Genomic DNA, 23,086 nt, shown 5'->3' with positions numbered 1-23,086 from the left:
GAGGCAGGGAGGGAGAGAGGGAGAGAGAGATCAGAGCTCTACCCCCACAGATTCAGATTTGGTTAGTCTGGGGTAGACCAAAGCACCTTTCATTTTTAAAGCTTATCAGGTATTTCCATTAAGCAGCTGGGGTTGAGGAATATAACTAGTGCACTGTGTTGTACACCTGAAACTAATTAAAACAAAACAACTGTAAATCTTTGTATCCAATGAGGGTACCACTTCCTCAGAAAATCCTGATGAACGCTCTCATTCTTCCCCATCCCAAGTTTTTAGGCCTGGGAGAATGGGGAAGGGCAGTGATTCCCCCTTTTTATTCCAAATGGTTTGATTTGAGGTCAGTACTACTGCACTTGCCTACAAAACCCCCTCTTTGAGGTTATTGCCATTTAGTTCTCCCGGCCAAGTCCCCACATCCATTGAGGACTTTGGTTCCCAGTCTTCCTTCCACATTGAATGTTGCCATCACTCTGAAATGCAATATATAAATGGAAACCTTTCACACCCTTTCAACTTCTTGACTTCCCTCAACTCTGATGAACTTAACTTCCTTTCCACTTCTGCAATCTATTTCCATCACCACCTTTTAAACCAGTGGTTCTCAGCCAGACTGCACATCAGAATGTCTTGTACAGTTCCATAAAATACCAATGTCTAGGGCCCACCTGCAACCTACTATGTCAGGATTTATGGGTGTGGGACCTGGGGAAATGAGTTTTTAATCTCCACAGATGATGTGCAGATAGAGTAGAGAACCACAGCTACCCCAGGCCCTTTCATTATCCAGAATGACCCTTTATCTGAAATAGTCAACCCTGTTATCGCATTCATTCTCTGAGCCCAGCCTCTGATCCTGCTAGTGTGCCCATTCTTTCAAGCTCTTACTCCTATTTTACTTGTTCTTTGGTCTCATCAAATCTTCCAGTTCCTGGATCCCACTATTTTTAGTCAATTTCTCTGCTTCCCCCTGGCCCCGACTCTGTGACCCATCATTTAAATTGCTCTTAAGCCAGTTCCCTGGAAACCCTTTGACCTTCTCTTGCAAATTGTCTTGCAAGACTCTACCCAGACAGAATCCAACTGTGAAACCTCCATTTCTATACTGAGGCTACTGGGAGTTGTTAGGGAAAAACCATATAGCCCTGCAGACGGGTGCTCATAGACCCTACTTGGGTCATCAGTGGTGCTTTACAATACTTTTCTTGCCCACTGCCAACTTTGTTTTCCATTCCTCTTACTGAATATTCCAGAATTTTACCAGTTCACTCAAACTTCTGCTTCATCATCTCCTTCCTTATTTTCAGCATATGAAATTCCTTCTATTTCAATGATAAAGATGGAGGCCATCAGTTTAGAACTCTTTTGACTTCACTTCCTCTCCCACTCCTATGCATGTATCTCTAGCAATAATATCTTCTCCCCTCACATCTCACTGGAAGAAGTGTCCCCTCCTTGCCTAAGGTTTATCCCTCTACCAGTGCCTTAGATCCTAGTCTTCCTAATTTTTCCAGGGGTCTCACTCCATCAGTTATCTCCTATTTCTCCTTATATCTTCAATCTTGCCCTCTCTACAGACACTTCCTATTTGGCTTAAAAGACATGCTGAGATCTCTTGTCTTTAAAAGTTAAAACCTTCTACTACCTCGTATCTTTCTCTAGCTGCTATCGTCTCTCAGCCTTTCCTTCTTTAACTTAAACTTCTTGAGAAGTCAATCTGGACTTCCTTAGCCCTCACGCCTTGAACCACTGCAATGAGTCCCTGAGATCACAAATTAACCTCCTCCTTGAAAATGGCCACTTTTCAGTCCTTACTGCCATTGGTCTCTCAGTCAAAAACTGACATTGTCAACCATAAACTTCATGGAACTAACTCCTCCCTGTCTTCTTTCATGCAGCACTTTTCTAGAGTCTGTTCCTACATTTCTGGCTCTTCTATTGATTCTTTAAATAGTATTCTCTAGGAGCTGTCCTAGGTCCTCATCTCCTCTTCTCATCACACCTCTCCCTTAGTTTACCTCGTCTACTTGTATGGTTTTAATTACCATTTACACTAGTGACTTCCCATATGTGTCTCCAACCCTAACCTCTCTGCTATACCTTGACCCCAGGAGTTAACGGCCTACTGAACACCTCTATTTGGATGCTTCATAGGCTCCTCACTCTAAATTTTTTCAAAAGTAAACTAATTATCCACTGCCTTTCCCCACCTAAAATAAGAAGCTACAACTCCTCCTGTGTCCCCTACCTCACCTATCTCCAGCTTCTACTCCCACCATCTGATTAGTTGCCTATTTCTATTACTTCTTCCTCCTAAATATTCTACTGTATTGTCCTTTCCTATTCATACTGATATAGGCCCTTAGGCCAGGCCACTGTTATTTCTCACCTGCATGACTTCAACAGCTTGACTTGTCTCCTTCCGTCCATCTCCCCCAAATCCATTCTTCTCCTGTGGCTAGAGTAATATTTTGGCACACAAATCTGATATCATTTCCCCACTTCATTGTTTCCCCATTGCCTTCAGAATAAAATTGAAAGCCCTCAGTGTGGCATAAATAATTTCTCCAGGATCCAGTACCCAATTACTTCCACAGCTCCATCTCACAACCCTCTCACACTCTCACTCTACGCACTAGATATTCTGAACTACATGCAGTTGTATTCATAGAACCTTAGCTAATAGTGTGTCATGCCTATTACCTTTATTATGTTGTTCCTTCTATCTGAAATGTTACCCATCTATTACATGGCTAGCTCAGTTCAGTGGTCATCTCCTCCAGGAAGCTTTCCCCAACCACCCCTCTCCTCAGTCTTGAATAGATGCCCCTCCTATGTGCTCACTTATATGTTATACTTACCACACTAAATTCTAAACTTGTCTGTGTCCCTCATTAGGCCATCCATTTCTTAAAGGCAGGAACTGGGACTTATTCACCTCTACCCCAACATCTATTTAGCAAAATACCTGGTTCAATAAATATATAATGAATAAACAAATAAACAAATGAATGCATGAATGATCTTCATGATATGAAATTAGACCCAATACATGGAGACAGGTCATGCCTATTTGCCATTATATGTTCATAGATGAGGAAACAATGATCCAGGTTCCCCTAGAAGGCTGGAAGTAGGGGGATATGTTTTAGAGTATTTGTAAAAATTGAAGTTGATGGTGATGGCATGATTGCTGCTTTTCTCCAACAATGGGGATGATTCTGTACTCATTCAAGCATACCTCTTCTCAGGTGTCACCTTGGGGCCAAAACCATATATTGGCAACACAGATGCGCAGGGTTCAAGGTACAGCAAGACAACCAATTCTCCCCCAGATGAAATCCCTGGATGGTGCTATGCTTGCCTTCTGAAAGCATTTTAGAAAACTGTCACCTGAGTCTTTCTTGTTGTAGGAGCTCCACTTGTCATCTTCCCCTAAAATTCCTGGAAGTTTTGTTGGGCCTTCTCATTGGATGTCATATGGTCACGTCCAGAATTATTTTTAGAACACTTTCTAGCTCCTTGAAGACAGAGCATGCAGGAAAAGAAAAGGAATGACAGAGGACAGACATAGAGAAATGCTTTCCTACATAAATTTAGCCTGAAAGCACAGAACAATAATCATCTTTGAAAAAGCAATGGAAAGCATGCAACGTTACTATACACAGCATAATTAAAAAGTGACATTTAAAGCCGCAATTATATAGAATGCTAAAAGCAAAGTATTATATAAAACATTTTTAAATCGCAGAAATAATTTTTCCAAAGAAAAAAGCACATAGGCTGGCTAGTTCTAAGCAGCAAGCATTTCACAAACCTGGCTCTAACCACCACTTCATCCTGCTATTGTTCCAGCATCTTTTCCTTTGAATCAGTCAGTGGGTCAGTTAACAAGTACATATAGAATTGAGGATCAGTGCAGTGATAGATTATGCTGGGTAACTCATTAGGAAATTAATATCTTAAACTTGTGATCTCATTGGGGGAAATAGGCTGAGCAAACCAGAAATACCAATTGACACTACCAGATAAAAAAAAATAGGTGTTGGGCCGGCCGAGTGGCGCGATGGTTAAGAACTCGCTTGGGATGCCAGAGGGCCCCGGTTCGGATCCCACATATGAGGGCCAGTGACACTGCCCTCCACAGCTAAGATGCTGAACAACAGCTCAACCTGGAGCTGGGCTGCTGTGAGTTGCCGGCGACAGCGTAGGCTGCACTCCCTGTGGCAGTGGGTTGCCATGGGCTACCGTGTGTAGCCAGCAGCCAGCGTGAGCGGCCAGCAGGCAGCGTGAGCGGCCGTCCAGAAGCCGGCGACTGATCTGCCTCGCCCTGGAAGAGCACAATGATGGTGCCAACTTGGGCCAGTGAAGCAACGTCCTCCACAACTAGACTGAAGAACAAAACGACAGCAACTTGTCTGTTCCCCTTCTCCCAATTCCCCAGCACTGTTCCCATCCCCCCAATTCCCCAATAAAAATCTTTAAAAAAAAATTAGGTGTTAATTTCAAAGAACAGAGTACAAATTCTGTAGCATGTCAAAGGAAAAGATCATAGAAATCTGTGGTGACCAGTGAAGGCTTAATGGCAGAGGTAAGACTAAAGGGATGGGTCTTAAAGAATGGATAGGGAGGAAAGGGTAAGGCATCTAAAGTAGGAAAAACAGGAGAAGCAAAAACTTGGAAGTAGAAATGTGTATAGCATATTGATGAGAAAGTGAGAAGACAGAGGGATGATTAGATGGGAATGGCCTTGGAAATCATGAAAGAAGATGCAATTGGATAGTAATAAAGAATGTACTGGGAAACTTTCTGACATATGGGTGATATGATAGAAAAGGTGTTTTCTGGAAGACAAGCCAAGTAGCTATGTGCTGCTAGGTATACATGGTGGGGGCAGGCTTCAAAATGGCTGCTATTTCACACAGGCTGAGGAGGAAAATGAATGATGGAGGTGGAATGGGGAAGACCTATCTGCTACTGCATCTGTCACCTCTAAGGTCACCTATTGGACATTTCTTATAAACTGTGTGTGTGTGTGTGTGTGTGTGTGTGATTTCTGCAACTAGATTCAAAATTACCTGAGGACAGGGAATGCTGTCTTACACGTACTATCCTGCACAACACTCAGCACAGATCTGGGCACATAAAAAGCAGGCACAAATCTTTTGAGTGAACTATAAAACATGCTCCAAGTAAGCCTACATTAACATCCAATTCTATTATATCTGATTTTTAAACTGAAAGAGCTAATAAACTAGATCTATGCTCAAATTCAGCATGCAACTGAGACTTATGCACTGGCTGGTTGCATATATGTTGCTATCCTGTGATCTTCCATGAAGTCCTTTAAGATAAAGGAGGTCTAATAAAGTATTTTGTTAGGAGGCTTGTGCTGGAGTTGCTGAGGTTGGAACTCTCCTGGTCCCACAACCCCTAGCTTGACACTAGAAGCCCTTTCCCCTCTCCTCCCTACTTTGTCCCACTTCCCCTGCACAGGTGCAATCTGTACTGTGCCATGTGTTCCTGGAGCCAAACAACCTGTGTAGATATAGGGGCCATTTCTGGCAGAGGCAGTGAGGATGCCTGGGTTGGAGATCCATCACACGAAAATGCCTTTTTTAGTTCAATATTCCTGGGCTTTGCTCTGGGAAAGTCATGTTAGGATAGAGAAGTATTTTTAAAGGGCCATCCATCTCCCATGGGTGGCAACCTTCACTTTTCCTAGTAGAGGATCCTTAGTGACTTGGTCACTCTTTAGCTGGGTGATAGGTACCTTCAGTGGTTAATTTCTTTAATTAACTAAGAGGCTGCTAGTCAATGCCTCACAGGAATCTTTTTATAAAATGTTGCCCTTGTGGCTTCTAAGAATTAAAATTCCTTAATGTCTACTTAACTACCAGGAAAGTTAATTAAGTACTGGAGCTGTTCTGCTTCATCCTCTGACTTGTGGGGTCACAGAGTACACCATGCCATAACTCCCCAGAGGGAAGCTTTCTGAAGTCTTATACTTGAGTAAGAATAAGTGTCTGAGAACAGTTACACATATTATGTTTGGAGGCATATTATAGAAGGGACCCACAGGAATGTATTACCTCTTGGATTCATGAAATGTACATTTCCCCTGACATGGGGAGAAATTCTTTAGTTTTCCTCTATTTGGTAGAAAAAAATGTTAGTTTGTGGGTCTTCAAATTTATTGTTCCCAATGGAAACACTTCAAAGTACATGTATTAATTACAATGGAAAGGTAAGCATAAAAATAGAGTTTATTCTTGACTCTAAGTATTTAAATAAATTGACAGTGCAAGATGAATAAAATATTTAAAAAGAGTTTCTAAATAACAGGTATATTCCTGGCTTAAATCTAGCATCTTGAGTAATATATATATATATATATATATATATATATATATATATATACACTAATTCTGAGCAGAAAAGGAAATAAGTGTTTATTAAATGAGGAAAAAAAATGTCTCAAATATTTAAATAAATACTGGATTATGAATGAACCTACAGGGAAGGATGAGAGGTGACTCTCATGTTCTATTTTAATACAGTTCTTTAATATTTTAATTGCAAAAGCATCAGATATTTTTGGAATAGAAAAAAAAATTCAAAGACTGAGAAAATAACACAGGAATTAGGGGAAAATAATTAACAATTTTCTCTTTTACAGAAGTGTTACTTTCTGCTAGCAAGTTAGCCCCTCAGGAGGAGTAACTAGTAAAGACAAAGGTATGATTACCATTGTAATTGCTAACTGACAAAATGGGTTAGGTTCACCTAGGTTTCAACTGCTTCTGTAAAAATTCCATTTTTGAACATTCCATTGGCTAAAACCTATTTTTAAAACAAGTTAGGCAAAATCTCATTTTATGGCAAGCAGTACAGTGTTCAACCACCACTAGACAAGGAGTCAGGGGGTCTAATTCTAGGTCAGCCTTGCTTTAAATAGTAGTGGGGCAACTTTGTGGAAGTCATTTAACCTCTCTAAATGTCTGCCATCCTCTGTGAAATTGGGATAATCCTTGCCTCCATCATAGGAGGTTTGAAGGAGGTAATTAATATGAAATCACTTTGAACACTGTAATATCCCTACAACTGCCATCCAAAATATATCATCTCATTAGCAATATACTTAGTACTAGGGTGACTGTGTTTGCTGGACAACTAAGTAATCTGCCACTTTTTAATTTCCATCCTAAGGTTGAAGACCTTAGAAATATAACTACCAAAAAAAAGAGGATTAAACTGGGCTGCTCTTATTATATCTTTCATTATATTAGCAAGTCCCAGAAGTACTGCCTTCAGGTAGAACCTGCTAAAGCCATGAGGCCCAATAGAGAACCTAGGAAATTGCACCCTTGGTAATTCACAGTATCCAATAAGCATATCTGGAACTTCTTTATGTCTAGTTCTATTCTCTGTGGTGAAATAGTAAGCTCATTTCCTCTTGCCAGGTGTTCAGTGGCTATGGGAAACAGTATGTGCCCTCCATAAAGTAGCAGCCTTTAATGTATAGAAAAGTACTCAAAGTGGTACCCGATTCTGCGAGAGCAGCTACAAGCCCAATTCAGAGGTTGGGTGTTCTCTGACGATGATGGGGAAAGGAAATGATGGTCCCATGTGAGCCCTTCTAATGACCCCACTCACCCGCACAGACATCCATCACCGTCAGTGGTATCATCTTCAAAAACATTCAGCAACAGTGATCATTTTGTCAAATCACTAGGAAGTTTACTTTTATGCCCATCTCCTTCCAGGCAACACACACTGATTCCACACTCATTTATACCCAATTCACATGTGCAACAATTTCAATGGAAAATGAAGACAAAAACCAAATACGAGCCAATGTCCTAAACCACACAAGTATCCACATCTGATCATGTGGATAATTATACAAGACACAAGTCTGAAAGAAAAAAAAAAGGGGGGGTGGACTCATTTGTTTTAAGGAGAAAAGTAATTTCATATCCCTTAGCTAGCATCCTCTCCATTCAATTCTTCATTTTAATGTTTGATACAACTCTCTTCTCTCTTCACCTCTTCTCATCCATCCCCTATATCTTCTCCACCTCCTAATCTCCCTCTCAAACATTACTTCTTCTTTCAATTTATTTCTCCCTATTACTTCTTTCTTTAGTATATACATCTCCCAATCCTGCATTCCATACTTCTCTTGAGTTCGACTGCCACTGGTTTTAATGGACTACCAAAATTCTGCCCAATTTCCCTATTTATTGGCCTTGAAGTGGAAGCACAGGTCTTAGTAGATAGAATGCATCATTATCCCACCTTCTTCCCATTTCAACCACACTCCTTCTAGGAGGAAAGGAGTAGTAGCACAGAAGTCTCTTCTCCTGGGACACAACACTGACCCTGGAGGGCAAGGAAGATGCCATGCCCTCAGGCTTTCCAAAGGTGGGGGCGGGGGTTGCAATGATCTCCAAAGAGTACTCTTTGCTGAGCTGTATGGGTTACATTTGGAGAACCAAGAGGAATGCAAACATCACTCAGCATTTAGTAGTCCCTAACACCTTGCATTCTGATAACAGAATCCACAATTAATTGAGAATCCCATTCATTGTTGGTGCAACAATAACCATGAGCTACTGTAAGATCCCAAAGGGTCTTCAATATCACTGAAGAAAGACTACATACTGTTCAGTCTAGTTATCACACTAAATATTTTTTATTGTGTATTGATTAGATGAAAGTTAGTAATGTGCATTGACCAAAACAGTTGATTAACAAGACCATCAAGGATAACTGAGAGTCTTCTTTAATATAATTGTTGCACAGTAATTCTTCCTGCTGTGTGTCATATATAAAAGATAACATACTCTAGGGATTAGCACAACAACATATATGCAATACAATAACAAACTATATGGCACTTTAGGAACTTTTTCACATATATGAGCATACTCATTTAGAACCTCAACTTTCTGAAGTAAGGAATATGCAAGTCTGTAAAATACACATATCAGATGAAAATCTAACCCACAAAACACCCAAATCAAATGTTGGCACATCTCTATTGTTGAGAATATTTTCTCACCATTATTAAAAAAAAAAGAAAAAGTTGTCTTCCTTTCCTTCTGAGTGCTGATTAAAAAAAAAGTCTCTTTTCTGAAATTGAGATAAGTTTCAAAGCACACTGCTATCCTCTTAAGGAAAAATGAAAGCCACTGCTGGTTTTGGGGGGCTAGGAAAGTCATTTTCTATATATTCCCTTTGTTCTGTTGCAAGGCAGTGTGATAGAGTAGAACAAGCACAGGGTTTGGAGACTTTTGGCTTCTGTCATTTACTATGTCACACTAGGCTGTCTAATTAAATGTTCTGAACTTAAATTGCCTCATCTGTAAAAAGGGAATAACACAGAATGGTTGTAAAGATAAAAAAACTCAATATATGTAAAGTGCCTGGCACATAGCTTAGCACCTAGGAACTAATGGTATGTCAGTCATTAAATGGTAGATCACTTCCCATTTGTCTTGATTTGATTTATATCCAACTATCCCCTAATACTCCTCCAGGAAGGGGGCCTTCATTTCATCTCCAGGCTCCCCAGCTCCCCAATCTCTCTGGATTTCACACAAACAAAAATGCACATGAACTGTGTTCTCTAAAGATATAGCTCATCATACAGCATCCCCTGTCCTCTGAAACACACCTAATACTCAAGTGCAGCACAAGACACAAGACACATAAGCACACTTCAGAAGACATACACGTCACACAGAACATATCACCTCCAAATGCAGCCTCACCTGCTTCTTTCCCACATGTTTTTCCAAACTTGAAGTCCTTAACATTTATTATTTTTAGAGGCACTATGCTATTTTCAGAGTCGTGGCAGATTTATTGTCCTCATTGCCTTTGCCTTATTGATTTATTTATTCATGAAATTTTTTCATGGATTTATTTATTCATTCATGCATTTATCCCACCCACTTTGTTGCAAAATGGATATCTAGGTGGCTTACAAGAATACACAAAATACAATATGATAGCATAAATTCAAAGTAGATAGGACAGTAAAAGGAACAAAAAAAAAGGAACATAAAATGGAGCCTGGAAGAAAGTTAATGCAAAGTGCATACAAATCATAGAGTCCCATTACAAGTGCTATGCATGGGCCACACACTTGGCTCCAAGCTTTCTAGTAGCTAACAAAATACAAACGTGATCAGCCTCACACTTCATGGGGTACATAAAATCAAATCAAACCACTTGTTTCAAATCAAACCACAAGGCCCTTTTCCTGGTCTAAATTCTGAAAACTTTTCTATAGTGAAGTATAACATGGTGGCAAATTGTCTCTCCTAATTTGCTCTACCACCAAGATTCAGCTCCTGAAACAGTCTCCAAAAAAAATAGATCAACAATCTTGAAATTATATGTACTACTTTTTTTTTCTATTTGTCTCTTGAAGTTCCTTTTGTTCAATGAAACGTAGCTATTAGAGACTTCTTAAAACAAACAAAAACCTTTCCTGTTGCCAAAACAAGTATTTTCATTTAACTAAAGAAATAGACATTGTGACATGATTAGTGGCAAAAATTTGGAAATGATCCTAAATATTCAACAAAAGGAAATGGTTAAATAAATCATGATGTCACTATTGTTACTATATGATGAAATATTATACACTATAAAAAATGTTTATGAAAACATTTTTTAAATATAGGAAATATTCATGAAAAAATGTTAAGTGAAAAAGCAGGATATAAAACTATATATTATGATTTTAACAATGTAAAAATATGTCTATATTTAGCCATTAAAAGTCTGGAGGGAAATCCACCAAAATGTTAACCGTGTTTCTGAGATTTGTAAATATGGCTGGTTTTCATTTCTTTTCAGTATGCTTGTCTTTATTGTCCAAGTTTTTGATATTGATAAATAATTTCTCTATGATAAGAAGATGAAAGACTAGGAGGAAAAATATCAACCCAGTTAGTTATCTTTGGTTTGTGGAATTACGGGCACTTTTCATTTTCTTTTTCAATTTTCTATAATTGACATATAAATTTTAGCTAACAAAGTTACTTAAAATTTAGTTTTTTCATTGTTTGTAAGGTCCAAAATGATGCAAATCTAATAACACCTCACAATTATTAAGTACTTTCAATAGCATTAGATTATTAAAACTATCTTGTGAGGTAAGCTAGATGTTACTATCCTCATTTAACAGGTGATAAAACTGCAACTTACAGAAACTAAGTGACTAGCCCAAAGTTACAATAATGAACATAGGTCTCTATAACTTAAGTCTATTGCTTTTTCCATTCATTCAAGACTGATTATGAGGCAACCCAAGCAGTCACCAAAAGGCAGAAACATAGAAACAATAACCCTTCCTTACCTATGAGTGTCAGGTTCCTGAATGACCCCCATGGTAGGAGAGTTCAGCTGAGGAAATTATGATTTTAGGAGGTAAAAAACAAAGGGCAGGGGAAATGAGGTTACATGTGATCTTTTGAAAGCTTTCATAAATTTTTTTGTGCCGTAAAACAAAACAATAACAATGGTATATTACATAAAAAGAATAATGAGAGTTACATAGCTTAAATTAGTAAAAACGATAGGCTCCACATAGTTTCCATTTAGATCCTGAGATGATGAGAGGTGATACACTCATTATAGAAGTGGAAAATGGGGGCGACAGTGAAGTAATGAACAGAGGTGGGCTATTAGTTCAAATTATGGCTCTCCATGCTCTCAGAGCCATCTAAACCCAATCCTGAAATTGTAACAACTTGCTTCTGGCTTTATCCCTATCTAGCAAGTGAATTTAAGTGGTATGACTTAATGACTTTGGCTTTTCTGAAGATGCTTTCTGTCTTCTCAAATCTTTTTTGAAGATATCTTAACGCTTCTGTATAGAGTTCAAATTAAATAATTCAAGCTTGGTCTGAAGGCAGATTGTCAGCTGTCTAACAGCTCAGATGTTTAAATGTAACGACTTGATGTTTTAGGCTCTTCTGAGGTTGCTTTCTTCCCAATATGAGCCTTGTAAAAAGGCTCTTAGCACCTCTTTATAAAGTTCAATTAAGTCACCCAAGCTTTGTCTGAAGGCAGCTTATCAGAGGTCCAACAATGGTATTCAATGGCATTATTTGATGATTTAAGCTCTGCTGAAGATGGTTTCTGTCCAATGTGATTTTTTTGAAGGCATCATAACACTTCTTTATAGAATTCTGCTGTACCACTCAAGCTTTGAAGAGGTAAAGTTTGAAATGTAAAGGTACTCATTTTCATTACTTTCTTGGGAAAGTTTTAATCTTGTTCTACAATATTTGCTCCTGTTGCTCCAGCTCCATAGCTTCCTAATTATCTTCATTATCACTTATGATAATCACCTCTGGGGCACTGGAAGTTTCTTGAGAGTCATCCTCTTGCAGCATCACGTTACTTGGATTAGTGTCAACAGGTTTAGATTCAACATCAGCCAATGGTTGCTCCTGTACCAAATGTTCATGTGCAGCCATAGTTTCCTCTTGATCCAAATATTTTTTTTTTGTCTGCAGGAGGGAATCACTGAAAGATATTTCACAATATCTAGACAAATCTTCTCTCAGGTTGCATTAATGACAGGCTCTGTTAAACTATCTAATGCCTCTTTTGTTAAGAATACAGCATTAGTGATGATGTAGGAATCCCATGCACTAGGGTCTTCAGACAGAGGAACAGCTATAAGATTTTGAACAACAAAGCTCTATATTAATTTGGCATAAGTATTCTTGAATGACTGGATCAAACACTGATCTAAGGGCTTGAGGCTCTGAGACATGAGATGAGTTATAAAGACAACCTTAACATTAGGATGCACATTGTCAAATTCATCTGAGGTGCCGAGGACTGTGAAGAATCAGCATGTGTTGTATACTATTGTATGTCAACTATAAGTATATATATATATATATATATATATATATATATATATATATATATATATATATAGTGTCACGGGACATGGAGTATAGTATGGGAGTGGAGTCAAGGGAATTGTACTATATATGTATCATATGGGGGGAAGTGGGGCGGCGGATTGGGGGAAGGGGGTTTTCACTTTGAGGGGTAAAAAGTATAACTATTGCACTGTGTTATACAGCTGAAACTAATTTTAAAATGTTTATTTCACAATAAAAAAAATAATCAGCAGGACTTTGAGATAAAGATTTTTTTTCTTTTAAATTGTCTTGAACTTCCACAAGAAAGCACTGTTCAAACCATTCCTTAAGGAGAGAAGGAGTCATCCAGGCTTTTCTGTTTGCTAACAAGTACACCAGAAACTTGGCTGGGTGTCTTTGTTGTTGTTCTTGCTGTTTTCCTGAGAAAATTTAGGCATAGTTTTCTGTAGAGTAGTAATAGTTTTGCTATGAAGTCACCTGAAGTATTGGCACAAAACAGAAATGTCAGCCTTCCTGGTTTTGCTGACCTCATGTTGGTATCAGTTGTTCTTGTTCTTCAAAAGCGTAAGTGGAATTGTTCAGGGGATTCCAAAGCATGACGGTCTTAACAGCACCGAAGATTTGTACAGGCACATAATCTCCTTCCTCAATCATTTTCTGCAGTTGTGGCAGATACCAAACAGAAGCTATAGGATCTAGTAGTTCTTTCTTCAGCACCACAGTCACATAAGACTTGGTCTCCAGGTCATGGCACACCATAAGTTTCTCAAACCATCCCTTGGTCCAGGAAAAAAATTTTTCTGGACCCACTTCAGTGTCTGAAAACATGTCTTCAAAAGTTCCTTTGTTATGGTCACAGGTCTCTTACAAGGAAAGTGTTTCATTTTTCTTTTGCTTATTTTTAATCCAGATGTTTAACATCATTTCCATCTTTTGCATCCTCAGGTCACGAGAGATAAAGCATCTCTTAAGTGATGTAGGTGTACAAGAGACAATACTGGCCCTAATAAGAGTTTCAGCTTTTCTTAGGATAGGAATTGTGGATTCATTAACACCATATAAGCAAACTACAAAGCTATTTTGTTTACCTCAAATAAGCAGATCAGGAATGTCCCTTCTCTCTTCTAAAGGCATCACCCTTCTTGCCCTTTTGGCAACTTTCTGTGGTGCCAGTATCCCTGTACTTGCTTCACTCTCTTCTGCCTCAATAGTCACATTTATAGAAGTCATGTTTAAGCTTTATGCTAATTAATGAAAGCTGACACTTACTAGAGCTTTTATATTCCCCCATGTTACAAAGTGTCAGCATATGATATTTAAGCTTCAAATGATACTATGAAGAACACCAAGGATAAATGATAATATATTGTTGTGATATCTAGTGCAAATAGGACTGATTGTATAGGGGACAACTAGCAAAAGAATGAGAGAGAAAACAAATGACTCAAAAATTACTTCCCACTTTGTGACACAGTCAGAGAGAGTGTGGCAACTTGGACTGACTCCCATATTCTGAATTCAAAATTTTCACAGCTGTCAAAAAAGTATACAGAGGCAAATCCACCTATACTCCAATTTCCAATAAGGAGAACTTCCAGTTTGGAAGAGATTACCATAAATTCTCCTCTAAGTAATCAGAAAGAAAGTCACTGTTTATAAATTCAAGACAGCACTATTGCTATGTTTTCCCTTGGCTTAACACTAAGAAATCAATTTTATGAAGTTTATGTGAAAGGCAATCACAGCATAAGTATGTTTTCTGTAAACCCAGAGTAATTCAATCAAATATTAACCTCTGACAAAATGCAACCTAAGAAGATGTAGATGTAAAGGTCAGGAAGGCCCTAAACAGCCAATGCTCAAGAAATGACCACCCAAGAAAGAAAGTGACAATGAAATAAACTAGACCCTTTTCAATTCCCGGCCACTGATACTTTACTTTTATCCCCTCCGCCTGGGAAGATAGAGCGAAGCCTGGCTTTCTTATTCTTCTCTTCAGGGGCCATGGGAAGTGGTTTGGAGCTGTGGTTGAGGGCTGAAGAATCCCGGTTGTTACTATTCATCCTCAGAGGGGGAGCTGGGGGCTTCTCTTCATTATCCAGACTGTCAGACATTTTCAGTTACAACTAATTGCAGAGCTCCTAAAGGAGGAGGAGGACAAAACAGCAGTTAAGAAAGGAGCAGTCTAAAAAAACAATCTGGTAAATATGGGAATTCTAACATCTTGGAAACAAAAGCATTGTTCTCACATTGTCTCAGATTTTGCATTGACCATTTTGAGGAGCCTTTTTTCTAGAGGGGAAGGTGCTGCCTCCTTAAAAAACCAATGATGCAATTTCTCAAAGGGAAACGTGAATGCAATAATTGATAGCTTTTCAATATGCATAAAGAAACACAAAAGACCCTTCCTTTTCTCACGAAAAAAATTATTTCCTGCTGGCTGTCCACTCAGTCTTTTAATGAACAATTTACAATCTTTCTTCTTTAAAAATTCTATCCTGCTGATTGTCATGGTCAGGTAACATGACCTCCTTAGAGCCCAGAAATAACACAGGTTTGGCTGTTGATTTTTAATGGCCCATAACAATGATTTGTTGGCTGCTTTGACACTGGGATGCCTTTGGCATCTGATTCTTACCTGTGTGTACCTGATTTACAAAACACATTCTACTGTTTTATGAGAAAGAACTGAGAATCAATCTAGTAGACCTGGCAGTTTCATCAGTGTTGGGGTGCACCGATAGGGGAGACAATGCCCCATCTTCAGGTAGCAGGTAGAAGATAAAGCTGAGCCAAATGTCACCATGAGCAAAGAGGAGCTCCAAGGACAAGACCACTTCCTGATGAGACACCACAAGCTTATTCCATGTCATATTTTATATCCTGGAACAGGGAATAAGGTAGATGACAGGGGTAACAGGGCTGTAAGAACCAGTCTGGGATTCAGCAACGTATCTGCTCTTAATTTCATTATTCTTTAGCATTTTATACTTAGGACTGAATACATTTGGGTTTCACCCCACTGGAAGGGTAACATGAACTAGAAGATTATGGACTCCCCAAGGAAATATTTTTGTTTCCAGCTGTTTTATTATTCTAATTTGAATCCTTCATTAAGTACCTGAAAATTGCCATCACAAGTGAGGTGTTAAGAGTACCTTCCAAGTGGATCTCTAGTTTGAATACAAGGAAAATCAAATTCCATTGTAACAAAATCTCTATAGATTCATGAAGTATTAACTGGCACTAATTTAGGAGCATAAGAACTTTCCAAACACAACTTAACACATCACTTTATTTCAAAAGCATTTATTATAAACAAACCTAAGTACGACAACTACAACAACAACAACAAAAAAAAATACCCAGGTACTCCTCATTACCTGCCATAATGAAAAACAATTTATCATAACTATTTTATCCCTTTAGTTGTTACAAAACTTATTATTTTCAGTAATGAACTCTAAGTTACATCCTGTCACATAGAAATTTTTTTTTAATTTTACTATGTTCTAAATTTTCTCAAATATATACAGTATTCAAGAATAAGTGAGTATCAATAGCTTCTCAGATATATGCACCTCTATGTTCACTGCAATGCTATTTACAATAGCCAAGATATGGAAGCCACTGAAATGTCCATCAATAGACAATTGGATAAAGAAGTCATGGTACATATATAAAACAGAATATTACTCTGCCATAAAAAAGAATGAAATCTTACTATTTGCAACAACATGGATGAACCTAGAGGATAGTATGCTGAGTGAAATAAGTCATACTGAGAAAGATAAATACCATATGATCTCACTTATATGTGGAATCTAAAGAAAAAATATAAATGAACAAACAAAACAGAAACAGACTCATAGATACAAAGAAGAAACTCATGGTTGCCAGAGGGGAGGGAGTTGGAGGGCTGCGTAACAAAGATGAGGGAATTAAGAAGTAAAAATTGGTCATTACAAAATAGTCATGGGGATGTAAGGTACAGTCTGGGGAATATGGTCAATAATATTGCAAAAACTAAGTATAATGTCAGTTGACTACTAGACTTACTGGGGGGAATCACTTCATAAGTTATATAAATGTCTAACCACTATGCTGTACACCTGAAACTAATATAAAAAACATTGAATGTCAACTATAATTGAAACAGATAATAATGGGATGTAAAGTACAGCATAGGGAATATACTCAATAATATTATAACTATGTACAGTATCAGATGGGTTATTGGGGTTATTACTTTGTGAGCTATATAAATGCTTAATCACTATGTTGTTTTGTATACCTGAAACTAATATAATATTGTATCTCAATGGAAATTGAAAAATAAATTTTAAAAAATTAAAAAAAAATAGAAAAAACTTGGATCCTAGTATGATCAGAGGGAACAGAGCCAGCCACTGACTGAAATACTTATCTTGAAGGACTGTTACCTGAGAAATAACTAAATTTGTTTTCTTTAAAGTGTCAGATTATTGATGGGTCTCTTTGTTAGAGCAACCTAACCTTACCTTAATTAACATAGAAAACGGTAACAAAAGTATGATATTGCTGTTACAAACACACAAAATATGTGGCATTGGATTAATTGTTGGGAGATAAGAAAACTGATGTTGCTTACAAGAAAGCCACAGTCCTTGTTATGATGAGGCAAAAAAAAAAATGGTAAGATTGTCATTGGTGATAATTGGAAGGACCGACTACTTGCCAAACTCTAGAGGAAGCAGTTGCATAAAACCATATTATTGATGTTGTTATCACCAACAAGACAAATAATAACATGTGTTGGAGAAGCTCTGGAGAGAAAGGAAACTTCATACACTGTTGGTGGGAATGCAGATTGGTGCAGCCACTATAGAAAGCAGTATGGTGCGTCCTCAAAAAATTAAGAATAGAATTACCATATGACCCAGCAATTCCTCTCCTGGGTATCTACCCCAAAAATCTAAAAACATTTATCCTTTAAGATATATGTACTCTGATGTTCATTGCAGCACCATTCACAGTGGCCAAGACATGGAAACAAAAGTGTCCTGCGATAGATGATTGGATAAAGAAGATGTAGTATATATACACAATGAATACTATTCTGCCATAAAATTAAATAGTGTTATTTGTGACATGGATGGACCTTGAGATTATTATGCTAAACGAAATAAGTCAGAAAAAGTCGAGAACCATATGACTTCACTCATATGTGGGATCTAAATCTGAAAGCAACAAAGGAACAAGACAAAGAAACAAAAACTCACAGACAACAGTTTAGTGGTTACCAAAAGGTAAGTGGGCAGAGGGGTGGTAGATGAAAGTAAAGGGAGTCAAATATATGGTGATGGAAGCAGAACTGACTCTTGGTGGTGAACACACAATGTGATATATAGATGATGTATTATAGAATTGTACACTTGAAACCTATGTAATTTTACTAACAATTGTCATACCAATACATTTAATATTGATAAAAAATATTGTTAGTATCTACTAGCTGCTTCTTTCTGCTTTTTAGAAGGATATTACAACAGAATGCAGGCAAGAATTGGTCAGCTTACAGAGTAGAAAAATCAATTGCTTCTGTATCCAAAACAAGAAAAAACCATAGTTACTCAAAGAGTTTTCAAAGTCCCATTAAAACTAAGCCAAACTAAAAGCCAGGTCTGTGGCTAAGAATAGCAGTCTAAGGATTGGCTTTGAAGCCTATCATTTCAGATGGACTCAAGGCAGCCACCACTAAAATCAGAGAGAGAATCATTGGCTGATTATGTAAGCAAAGAAATAATCAGCTTTAAGAGCTGTGTTCAGGAAAGAAGTCTGGGAGTGCTGACTGCCTCATGGAACTAACAAAAGCTTTCTCAGTTTTTGAGACAATGGTATTCCCAAAGTAACTACAAACCTCATCAAAAAGTTAAATCTCTAAGTACTGAAGGCATAAAGCAACACTCAGGAGCCAACATCTGCACCAGCAAGAAGCCAGCTACTGTATTTGCACAGCTCCAAAGACAGCTTAATGCAAAACTCGCTTCAAATATTGTGAGAGGAAAACAGAAGAAGAACCTCTCAGAAGGCAAAGCCATTAGCCGTGAAGGACAATGGATTTACCTCCTCCATACTCTTTTACCACTTCCTGCCAGCTTGGATTAACCATGTTGTTGCACGTAGCTATTGGTTATTCATTTTTATTACCCAATAGTATTCCAATGTAAGAACAAGCCATAAATATTTATCTATTCTACAATCTATACATATTTAGGTTGTTTCTGTTTTTGTTTTTTTTTTGTTATTATGTTATGAACATTCTTTCACATATTTCTTAGTGCCCATGTAGACAGATTTCTCTGGGATGCAATGAGTGGGTCACAGAGTACTCAGTAATGCCAAACTCAAAGTAATTGTACCAATTATGCTCCCTTCTGCAGTGTATTTGTGTTCTCTTTGTTTATAACGTAGTCTACATTTATTATTTTCAGATATTTTAATTTTGCCAATCTGGGTGATGTATAATGGTGTCTTGTTAGGGTTTAATTCATATTTCCAAATTACTAATGAGGCTGAATATCTTTTCATATTGTTCATTGGCAATTTGGATTTTCCTTTCTCTGCCTATTCAAAACTTTTGGATAGCACTATTGGGTTGTCTGTCTCTTTCATATTAATTTTTAGAAATTTCTTTATGTAACAATCATTTACATAATGTTGCAAATATTTTCTCCTACTCTGTGGCTTATTTTTGCACTCTCTTTTTGGTATTTTGGTGAACATAAGTACTTAATTTTAATGTGAAAAAATTAATAGCTTCTCCATGTGCACAGGTGACAGCAAACTAACAATGATTGGCTTGATCTTGATTTGGATAAGAGTTCTCTTTTCCTTTCCTAAGTGTCATGCCTTGCATTACCTTAATGAATTAAGGCCAATTCTGTGTGTTTTTCAGTAATCATGATAGTGATCATATTTTGTATTAAATGTTTTGTCACCAATGACCACAACTTGATAAGTCTCACATTTTCCTATACAGGTGAAACTATAGCACAAGGACAAATGAAAAGTACTGTATTTTGCTCTTTATAATATGCTCATGTGTATAATGCGCACCCACATTTTTGGCCCAAACTTTCAGGGGAAAAATATTTCATTCTAATTTTTTAATTCAAATTTTTATTTGCTTATATTTAGGTACTTGTTTTTTGTCTTGTATAGGAATTTTAGCATTTATTTTTTTAATATATTATGGTACAAGAAATTTGATGTAACAAATTATTACAAAACACAAGAACAGATACAAGGTACAAGAAATTTTATGTATCGATAACAAATTTACGATATTTACGCATCATAGAAGGCCAAGGATTCTTCATTTTTGCAAGTTTGTCATAAGTTCAACAAAACTGATTATCATATTCCAAGGTATTATTTTGCATACCAATATTGTTATTGGTTTCTAGAGTTACACTTTTAACTCATAAGCATAAATAAAAGAATTAAAAACATTTATACAGATACAGAATTAGTACTACCCATTTATAATGTGCATTCTTATTTTCCCTTCACAAATTTGGGCCAAAAAAGTGCACATGATATATGGCAAAGTATGGTAACTGTGATGTCAAGGATAAAGTCTATTCATGGCTACTACTGGTACTAGAACATATTTTAACTATCATATGGATCTAATGCTAAGGAGTCTACATTCTCTTTTGCATTTTGATTTTGGTCCTTCTAAATTCACTGACTTCATCAGTGGCATTATTCTGTTTTGGACCAGTTCGTGGTTTTAATTTAGTCACTGAAAAGAATTTGCCATTAAGAAACAAAGCACTATTTTTTCTTTGCTTTGTTTGTTTTACTTTCCTGGGTTCAAAAATAATGCCTGAATATGAAGTGATTAAAATACAGCTCAGTTATTAAAATCTAGCTTATATAACAATGAAATTTGGTAAAAATAATGAAATTTTTAAATCATTGCAAAAGAACCGAGGATTTAAAAAGAAATACCCAGAAAAGAGGTTTCTGAAAATTGTGTCTCACAGGGAGAAACGAGCCACCATACTCAGATGATGCATATTTTTTGATAATCTGATTACTTGAGATGACAGAAGTCAAAGAAATATGCTTGGCCTTTTAAAAATGAAATACAGAGCTGATCTTGCCCTAATAAGGCAAGTAAGAGTCTAGGCTGGTCAGGGTTCTAGAGCACCTATGTAGTTTAAAATACTAGGCTCTTTTGTTTTTGATAACTAGGTGTGGCTAACCAAGTGGCTTTTTTGTTCCTAATTACTGTCTGTGGTCAGAGACTCAAAAGGTAGATGGCCTGTTTCTTTTCAGGCTGCCTGATTATCCTGACCTTGTTTGACCAGGCATATTTTAGGTTGGCAAAAAGGGGCTACTTGTAATATAAAATTCAATCTATACTCTCCTATATTACACTAGAAATCCCTGACTAAAATGTCAACCCCATTACATCTACTGTGGTCCATATTACAGGCATTCTCCAAAGGACCCAGCTTATATGCCATACCTTTCTACTGCCCAGCCAACTGGATTTGTTTTAATTTCATTCAATTCATCAGGGGACTGATTATAAGAAGAGTTGGAATAAATCTTTTACAGACATGGAAATGAAGTTGAAGAATCTTTGTCTAGTTCCACACCATGGACATGAAGCATGAACCAAATTTACCTAGACATTTCAGGTTTGGTTTTGCTTCAATTATCCTGATATTACTTCAGTTCTTTATTACCCTTTACAAGGCACAACCAATCTTCATCTTCTTCTAATGGTTCGAAATAATTCTGATTTTGTGACAAAACAATAATGCAGGAGGCTCTTGTTATCTTTAACTCAACTTCAAAGCCAATGCTTCAAAGTGCATTTTTAGAAGACCAATGGAAAAAGGGTAAAGACCTGTAAGGAAGCCTTGCTGTTAATATACAGAGGGTGCCAAAAAATGTATACACATTATAACAAAGGAAAAACACTGTATTAAAATTGTAATGCTCAATATATACCAATAACAAAAGATGAATACAAGTCATGTGTATACGTTTTTTTGGCACCCCCGGTATTTTTTTTACCAAGTGGGAGGTGTCTCCAACCAGTGCACAGACATAGAAAAAAGGGAGATTCTATTATGTTATGTTTGTAAATAATGCCAATTTACTAAGCCAGATCCCTCCCCTGAGGCAGCTCTGTGCAAAGGATACTGTTAATGGGTTGCTGGTTCAATCTGCCTATGATGTCATTATTTCCAAGATCTTGAAAGAGACTATTTTGTTTGTCATGGCTGTAGGCTCTATTTCAAGAATTGTACAAAAGTACCAATATTCTCTAGGAACCCAATCAAAAAAACTATTTCTCATTAAAGTTTGACTGTTGTTCACTTCTGCAACAGAGCAGGAACTTGTAAGTGAGCGTCACATTGGATACAGCCACAGGCCATTTATTTCACTTTTAGAACTTGGCCCTTAGCATTGTGGAGAAACAGCTAACTTTAATGGACAACCAGCAACAGATTATATATGTTCACAGATTGATTTCATACTTGGATATTAGGTTTTCTAAAGAGAATTCAACTGTTTTCTGTGGGTGGTATATATTTTTGATCCAGCCCTTGGGACTTAATGTAGTTTACCAATGCTTGGTAATTACCATTGAAATTCATCAGTAATAAAAAATGAGCCTCTTGTCTCATGACAACCAAGAAGCCTGAGCACCCATTTCTCAGAGTACTAGGAAAGATTACTTCTCTTTTTCCCTCCCTCCTCATCTTCTTTTTATTCTTTCTCTTCTCTCCCTCTCCCCAAAAAGTGTGAGGGCATGCACACACAGGAATATACACAAATACATACACACAGCCCTTCACTGATTTGCCTTTAGTCATAGAGATTTAATGCAAAGCATTTTAGAGGAAAACTTTTATCAAGAGGTATGACAGGCCGGCCGAGTGGCGCGATGGTTGAGAGCTGGTTTGGGACGTCGGAGGGCCCCGGTTCGGAACCCACATATGAGGGCCAGTGACACTGCCCTCTACAGCTGAGATGCTGGATGGTGGCTCAACCTGGAGCTGGGCTGCCCCGAGTCGCCGGCAATGGCGTGGGCTGCAGCCCCTGTGGCAGTGGATTGCCATGGGCTACCGTATGTAGCCAGCAGCCAGCGTGAG

General features: G+C 37.6%; 1 protein-coding gene across 10 annotated transcripts in view; it reads right to left on the bottom strand.

Annotated features, from left to right (window-relative positions):
* Positions 1–23,086, bottom strand: part of PAK3 (p21 (RAC1) activated kinase 3) — a 362,804-nt gene that overhangs the window by 124,130 nt on the left and 215,588 nt on the right. For all 10 annotated transcript variants that reach the window (XM_019660229.1, XM_019660231.1, XM_019660232.1 and 7 more), the window contains one exon: positions 14,863–15,064. In XM_019660229.1, the coding sequence (XP_019515774.1) occupies positions 14,863–15,037 (175 nt within the window). In that variant the 5' untranslated portion in view covers positions 15,038–15,064. The remainder of the gene's footprint in view (positions 1–14,862; positions 15,065–23,086) is intronic.

This window comes from Hipposideros armiger, unplaced genomic scaffold (genome assembly GCF_001890085.2).
Source record: "Hipposideros armiger isolate ML-2016 unplaced genomic scaffold, ASM189008v1 scaffold_314, whole genome shotgun sequence".
Taxonomy (NCBI): domain Eukaryota; kingdom Metazoa; phylum Chordata; class Mammalia; order Chiroptera; family Hipposideridae; genus Hipposideros; species Hipposideros armiger.
The sequence above is the reverse complement of the archived record's forward strand: the minus strand, read 5'-3'. Positions and strand labels throughout refer to the sequence as shown.